The sequence below is a fragment of the Salvelinus namaycush genome, chromosome 5 (genome assembly GCF_016432855.1).
Source record: "Salvelinus namaycush isolate Seneca chromosome 5, SaNama_1.0, whole genome shotgun sequence".
NCBI classification, from domain to species: domain Eukaryota; kingdom Metazoa; phylum Chordata; class Actinopteri; order Salmoniformes; family Salmonidae; genus Salvelinus; species Salvelinus namaycush.
The window spans coordinates 66,007,195-66,015,204 of record NC_052311.1 but is presented as its reverse complement, the minus strand read 5'-3'; the positions used below and the strand labels follow the sequence as shown (position 1 = coordinate 66,015,204).

The window sequence follows — 8,010 nt, the reverse complement described above, 5'->3', positions numbered from 1 at the left end:
AGAACACGTCTCCTTCCTGAGCGGTATAATGACTGCGTGGTCCCATGGTGTTTATACATGCGTATTATTGTTTGTACAGATGAACCTGGTACCTTCAGGCGTTTGGAAATTGCTCCCAAGGATGAACCAGACTTGTGGAGGTCTACAATTGTTTTGCCTAGGTCTTGGCTGATTTATTTTGCTTTTCCCATGATGTCAAGCAAAGAGGCACTGAGTTTGAAGGTAGGCCTTGAAATACATCCACAGGTACACCTCCAATTAACTCAAATGATGTCAATTAGCCTATCAGAAGCTTCTAAAGCCATGACATAATTTTCTGGAATTTTCCAAGCTGTTTAAAGGCACAGTCAACTTAGTGTATGTAAACTTCTGACCCACTGGAATTGTGATACAGTGAATTATAAGTGAAATAATCTGTCTGTAAACAATTGTTGGAAAATGACTTGTGTCATGCACAAAGTAGATGTCCTAACCGACTTGCCAAAACTATAGTTTGTTCACAAGAAATTTGTGGAGTGGTTGAAAAACGAGCTTTAATGACTCCAACCTAAGTGTATGTAAACTTCTGACTTCAACTGTATGTTTATAGATATTCCACCCTTCTCTCCCATCTAAGATACACAGACGTGCACGAAGGTACACACACACACAGGTACATAGGTACACAAATGCTATGATAATTGCTTTTGATGGATCTATAGTTAGTTTTTAATTTTTGCAATTTGACTTGTAATATCGCTGACCTTGCTGCTATCTTGGACCTAGTCTGTGTTGCAAAATAGATTTTATCTAAGAGATTTTAGGTTTATACCTGGATAAATTCTGTTTAAAAGAACATGTAAACACCAGAAACACACAGTAATAGTAAGGTGAATGACCTTCTTGATCCAAATCAGTCAGGTTTCAAGACTAGTCATTCAACTGAGACTGCTCTTCTCTGTGTCACGGAGGCGCTCCGCACTGCTAAAGCTAACTCTCTCTCCTCTGCTCTCATCCTTCTAGACCTATCGGCTGCCTTTGATACTGTGAACCATCAGATCCTCCTCTCCACCCTCTCCGAGCTGGGCATCTCCGGCGCGGCTCACGCTTGGATTGCGTCCTACCTGACAGGTCGCTCCTACCAGGTGGCGTGGCGAGAATCTGTCTCCGCACCACGTGCTCTCACCACTGGTGTCCCCCAGGGCTCTGTTCTAGGCCCTCTCCTATTCTCGCTATACACCAAGTCACTTGGCTCTGTCATATCCTCACATGGTCTCTCCTATCATTGCTATGCAGACGACACACAATTAATCTTCTCCTTTCCCCCCTCTGATAACCAGGTGGCGAATCGCATCTCTGCATGTCTGGCAGACATATCAGTGTGGATGACGGATCACCACCTCAAGCTGAACCTCGGCAAGACGGAGCTGCTCTTCCTCCCGGGGAAGGACTGCCCGTTCCATGATCTCGCCATCACGGTTGACAACTCCATTGTGTCCTCCTCCCAGAGTGCTAAGAACCTTGGCGTGATCCTGGACAACACCCTGTCGTTCTCAACCAACATCAAGGCGGTGACCCGTTCCTGTAGGTTCATGCTCTACAACATTCGCAGAGTACGACCCTGCCTCACACAGGAAGCGGCGCAGGTCCTAATCCAGGCACTTGTCATCTCCCGTCTGGATTACTGCAACTCGCTGTTGGCTGGGCTCCCTGCCTGTGCCATTAAACCCCTACAACTCATCCAGAACGCCGCAGCCCGTCTGGTGTTCAACCTTCCCAAGTTCTCTCACGTCACCCCGCTCCTCCGCTCTCTCCACTGGCTTCCAGTTGAAGCTCGCATCCGCTACAAGACCATGGTGCTTGCCTACGGAGCTGTGAGGGGAACGGCACCTCCGTACCTTCAGGCTCTGATCAGGCCCTACACCCAAACAAGGGCACTGCGTTCATCCACCTCTGGCCTGCTCGCCTCCCTACCTCTGAGGAAGTACAGTTCCCGCTCAGCCCAGTCAAAACTGTTCGCTGCTCTGGCACCCCAATGGTGGAACAAACTCCCTCACGACGCCAGGTCAGCGGAGTCAATCACCACCTTCCGGAGACACCTGAAACCCCACCTCTTCAAGGAATACCTAGGATAGGATAAAGTAATCCTTCTAACCCCCCCCCCCCCCCCCCCCCCCTTAAAGAGTTAGATGCACTATTGTAAAGTGGTTGTTCCACTGGATATCATAAGGTGAATGCACCAATTTGTAAGTCGCTCTGGATAAGAGCGTCTGATAAATGACTTAAATGTAAATGTAAATGTAAGGTATTCTGTCAGAGCAAACAAAGCATGGAGTTTTTTGAGTGTAGTTAATTAACAGAACATGTGCGTCACAAAGTTTGCCTCTGAAGCGTAGGATAGAGGCCAGCAAGTAAACATTTAGGCTGGAAGCCAGGCAGTGAAGGCCACCACTTATCCCTCCTCTCTGCTCCACCAATCCCCTACTGCAAAAAGCACTTACAACTACAATACTTTAGTATTGTTGTTAATGGTAGTTTTAATAAACTAAACAAAGTTTATTCTCACTGCATACAATAGCACTATGGGCATCTTTATTTTTGAAGTTGAAGCACCGTTTCGTGATCAAGTCTATAAGCATGAACACAAGCACCTTAAAATGTGCTCACACATCCTTTTTTAACCAGGAAAAAAACGGTAGAAAAAATACTTCATGCAAGCATTAACTGTGTCTAGTAAACCACCTCTACTCAACCCTAAGCATAAAAAGTAGCATACCATTTCAAGTGTGTGACCTTGTATTCAATTAGAAGACAAGAAGAGCAACAATGACTACAATGACCTCTCCCCTAAATCAGGTCACACTCCTAATAACAACCTCTGTGTTGAAGTGCATTGCATGCAACTTCATTGAAGGTGAGTGAGTAAGTTATTGAGTCACAGTTTGTTTCTGTTCCTCCTTTACTGGAAGGCCGTGTTTGGGTGAAGTGTCCTACACTATAGTAAACCCTGTATGTATTTGTAGTGGTCTGGCCAAGGAGAAAACAGGAAAACCACAAGCATTCTGCCAGTCAGCACTTCTTCTCACATACTATACTGCAGCTCCTGGGTGTCTCTGGCTCCGGCTGAAGCAACAAAGGGCTCCAGCTAGCAGGTGTTGGCATAGCAAAACAGACAGTAACCCCCGACAACTCCCCCACAGAGATTTTACCTCTTACTACCCTTCCTCCCCCCTCTTCCCCCATCTTGGTGCTGGAACACAAACCATTCACCACAGGAGCCCTTTGGCAAAAGAAGGGGGGAAAAACAGTCTTTTATCAGGATGCTTGTTATTGCAATTCATGAGCGAGTGAGACATGCACGTTCACGCCTCATGCAGCACACAAAGACTCACACACTCTGCCACAGGTGAGGAATGGGTACTGTGTGATTAAGAGGTGCAAGACAATGGTCATCTGTGCATCATAATAGGGTTTCATATGGCTAAAGCCATCAGCACCAAATGGGCACCCTGCCGTGGGCAGCAAGGGGCTGGGTGTAAAGAGGGAAGTGCTGCAATGAGGAAAACATACCCCTCCAGCACTAATGAGAGGTTACTATAGTTCAACAAACTGTAGTCCACTACCCCTGTATGCTCCAACACAGAGAATGACCTTCTAGACTTACTTCCCTATTTTAAGAATAGTCCAAATAAAGGCATAAGACTCTCGAGTCAAATAACTACAAATCTGGTGTTTTCAGAGTTGTGTCCATGTGATTATTTGCACCAAACCCCTGTACCACACCAAACATGACACATACACACACACACACACACACACACACACACACAGACAGACACTGACACCCACAAAAAAAGAAGAAGGTGACATACACTTTGCCAGACTTTGTAGTTCTTGGACGTGGAGTTACGTCCGGGCTATTCCAGTACAGTAGAGGTTTGTTGAGCCCAGCTTCTCTCTATTGGAGACAGCACGGAGGAGCACTAATATAATGGACTTCTATCTATAGATCTACATAACAGTGGACAAATATGATGCTGTGCATGCTGTATCACATGATAACACCGATAACACAGATCTGTGTGTGAGGTCAGTGAAGGGAAATGAGACTGAAAATAGATCAGAGGGGAAGAAGCGCACATGTTAAAGGCCTAATTTATATATTATGAAATTGATATGTGTCAATAAGGATTCCATCACACAGCTTTCATTTATTCAGAGAAGTCAGAACAGGGATGACTTCAGGGAAGGGAGGAGGGAAGGATGGAATGGGGCCCAAATACTTGCCTTGCCAAAAAGACTAAGGGCTGGATTCAATCCGTATCGCCAGAAGATCTGCTTTAAAATGCAAAGGTCATTGAAAGCAGTCAACGCAACGGTGGGAACACAGCCTTTAATTATCGGTCACAGATCTTCAGTGTTATGGATTGAATAGAACCCTAAATGGACTGGTCTGGTGGACTCAGAGACAGATCTGCACTGAGCACCAGAGTCAATGCAGTGCTGTTTAGTGATGCCACTGCAGAACTGTATCAATATCTTAGCTCAGTAGTATAAGTATCTTGTGATCTAGTTTAATGGTCATAGTCCACTTTAGGTCTGTATCTCTGTGCACTCACAGTCTGATGATTTACAATGGATATTTTATGACGAATTAATATCACATTATAAAACCTAAGGCAGGTTGAGAACCCCCCCAGATCAGACTGTGAATTACAGATACAGTCAAATAAATACATTCCCACAAAATCTGATTAAATAAGTGTGGTTTGAAACAAGACAGGACATGGACCATACCTCAGCTGGACTCTCCAAAAAAGGGAGATGGGGGAGTGTTGGTTAATCTGGAGGAGAAGGTGGGAGTAGGCCACTCTTGGTGTGCTCTTCATTGGGCGATGCGGGGTCACCATAGGTCAGAAGTGGTGACTACTGATTACGTCAGCGTCCTGGGATATATAGAGGGACTCCGTCAGTCTGTCAGACACACTCTGGTTATTTTCTCTCTGAGACGGGAAAACAGGTAAGATTAACCTACTTTTCACTGGCATTTCTAGAGACTTCCTTTCATTGTTATTACTTCAAATGTCTATCTTTGCATGTGTTTGCTCTTATCCGAGCAAACACATAGGCCGGTATATCTGCGACTTTTGTTCATCAGTTTATTTACTAAAAATAAATGCACGAGAATGTCGCCAATGGAGTTGTTTATTTTATACCCCAAACTTTCCATAAATCTATACCAGTCTCTCAAAATCCGTTTGCGGTATTGTGGCGACATCTAGGTGTAGTTTATACAGCGGGAAAGACATCCAGCCTACCTTCTGTTTCTGAGCGCCATCCAATGCTCAGGACAGATGTTAATATAATACATTTTTATGTTAGTCTACTAATTTAATCAAATGCAGGTCAAGTTTAATCTAAAATGTAAAATGTACGTTTTTTTTTCTTGCTAATGTAAAGCCACCAATCGAAGATGTGTGATGGCTAGATAACGCAAAGGGAGCTGTCCACTGTGCTGACCGCACGGGAGCGCTCTTTCACTAGCCACATGTGCAGCTGAACGGTTTCAGCTATAACACATAACAGCTCATGTTCACTTGTTTAGCACAGCTCCTGATGAAGCCCTGACAGCATAACGCTTCGATTTTCTTTTAACTAACTCATCATGCAAACCTTTTTATGATGGAGGATATTAAAGGCAGGGTGTTTTACTAAATTTGTCCTTCGCTTGCAGCCAACAGTCAAGATGAAACTGTCCATTGCCATTGCCGTGTTGATGCTTGTGTTCGCCGCACACACAGGTATGAAGCCGTACCCTTTTAGGCATCCATTACACTCTAACTCTATCTAGTCAATAACATTGCTCCTTCACCTCCTTCAATAATGCATTATCACTGGTGATACGTGTGTGATGTTTCTCTATCACACAAACACATGCACATGTACATGCATATACACACTAACACAGCCTCACACACAAATACACTTGATAACAGTCGATACAAATCCATTACAACTAAATGCCTAAGTCTGACCTCAAATACACAATACAAATGTATTATTATGAACACACGTGTACCATCTATCTCTCTCTCTCCACCTTTCAATCTTCATGATGAAGCCCTCTGTCTCCCCATTTTCCTGACTATTTCCAGTTCTCTGTTCATAGTTCTAACACTCTCCCCTTCTGTTCATAGTTCTAACCCTGCCTCCTTTCTCTCTCTCTACAGAGGCTCAGGAGGCTGAGAAGACCATTGAGGAGCATTTCGCCACCTTCGGCAATCAGATGAAGGAGCTAAGTGATGACCTGACCGTCAAGACCAAGGACATAGTTGAAAAGATTGGGGACAGTGAGTTCGTCACCAAAACCAGGTACACGCACACACACACACCCCAAAACATAACCCAACATTAAATTCATTGGAGATCTACATTAGTACTCTGAAATAATTAAAGACTGAAATGACTCACTGTGTGTCTGTCTACCCGTCTCCAGGACCTGGTTCACTGAGCAGTTTGACAAGATGAAGGCCAAGATCGATGAGACCTTCCCCAAGCAGTAGTAAGCCTGTACACCTCTGACCCTGCCTGTCTAAGAGCCCCCCCCCACCACTACGCTTCTTGCTCTGTCTTGTCTGGTGATGCGGTTGCTGTGACGCTGACACTTGCGTTGTGCCGACAGACACCAAGGTTATATTCCCCCTCTGTGAAGAGGCCGACGTCATCTCTGTGTAATTGTTATGGCTTGCTTTAATAACCTGGAACACAATGAGCTGAACAATAAAGATACCTTTGTGATAAAACTATATTTGTGGGTTGTTATATTATGCATTTGATTTGCTACAGTAAGAAGTCAACCTGTTCATTTTTAAAGAGACCAATGAGTCCAGGCAATGACAAGTTAGAAGTTATTCTGAACAATGAGTTTGATCGACATTGATTTTGATTTGACATGTGTCTCTTCAACTAATATATGAGGGGCACATCAATCAATCAATCAGATATATATATATAAGCTCTAAGTGCTGTACAGAAACCCAGCCTAAAACCCCAAACAGCAAGCAATGCAGGTGTAGAAGCACGGCTTTATAAGGATATAAAGACATGAAGACCTGTACACATAATACAGACAGTATGCATAACATGTATAAAAAACAGTGCAGAAAGACCAAACATTGACTTCGTCTCTGTTTATGATGCATTGTGGGATAGGTGTAGGATGTTAATGTGGTCAAAGTGAATGGTCAGCTGACCAGTATGACACAGGGGTTAAAAACACCATCATGGTGGCCAGATAAAGAATCTGCATTCTGACTGAAAGATACTATACTTAAAAGCAGTCTGCAACACATGTAATTTCACATTTTGCCCAGACACTTCTCTAACTGAGATTCAACAGTAAGACAAGTGTCTGTCAATGGCCCCTTTCTTCCATTCAACATGTTGGTTGTGTGCAGCCCTGAAAAGTATCTCTATGAACAATGTTCAATCTCTTGAAACTTCATGTTCCTGTGCTAAGATATGTTTACCCTAAAAAAAGATACAAACTTGTGTCACAATCACAAATGGACTCTGGATTGATGCTGTTATTGAGCTCTCCTTAACAATGAACACTCTGTAAAGCAATACAACAGACATACTTTGATGCTCTGGATATAATGTATCACTCTGGATATCCACACATCAATAGCTTTATTGAGACATACTAACCTGGTCAAATAATTCTGCAGAATGAATTAATAGCAGAGAGTGTTCTATGAGAGATAGTGGTCTATCCATCTATTTCAATAGCAGACACCAAAGGGCAATTGGGAGCACTACACTTGCTGCTGGTCCTCCATTTCACAAGGCCCGTGCTAAAGTCACTGTTTATCCTGAGTTAATGATTACTATGCTGTCCCTGTTTACTGGGATCTGCTCCTGTGTTTGACCAGAGGTCAAGGGTCAGACGGTAGGGGGGTTCCAGGGGTTCCAGGGGGCAAGAGGGCTGTGCACCCCACCAGGTAATACTCATATTTTCACCCTATTTCC

The 8,010-nt window shown here is 43.9% G+C and overlaps 1 protein-coding gene across 1 annotated transcript; it reads left to right on the top strand.

The window, feature by feature from the left end:
- Positions 1-4,929: 4,929 nt before the first annotated feature.
- Positions 4,930-6,785, top strand: LOC120048762 (apolipoprotein C-I-like). The gene is made up of 4 exons (XM_038994961.1): positions 4,930-4,999; positions 5,714-5,780; positions 6,210-6,351; positions 6,476-6,785. Exons 2-4 carry the CDS (start codon positions 5,726-5,728, stop codon positions 6,540-6,542), a joined length of 264 nt encoding a protein of 87 aa, XP_038850889.1. The 5' UTR covers positions 4,930-4,999; positions 5,714-5,725; the 3' UTR covers positions 6,543-6,785.
- Positions 6,786-8,010: the final 1,225 nt, after the last annotated feature.

What these genes read in the sequence shown, in the direction of transcription:
- LOC120048762 (XM_038994961.1), top strand. Translation starts at nt 5,726, where the DNA reads ATGAAACTGTCCATTGCCATTGCCGTGTTGATGCTTGTGTTCGCCGCA. An exon ending in TGTGTTCGCCGCACACACAG is followed by an intron (nt 5,781 to 6,209) that starts GTATGAAGCCGT and finishes CTCTCTCTACAG; the next exon opens with AGGCTCAGGAGGCTGAGAAG. An exon ending in GAGTTCGTCACCAAAACCAG is followed by an intron (nt 6,352 to 6,475) that starts GTACACGCACAC and finishes ACCCGTCTCCAG; the next exon opens with GACCTGGTTCACTGAGCAGT.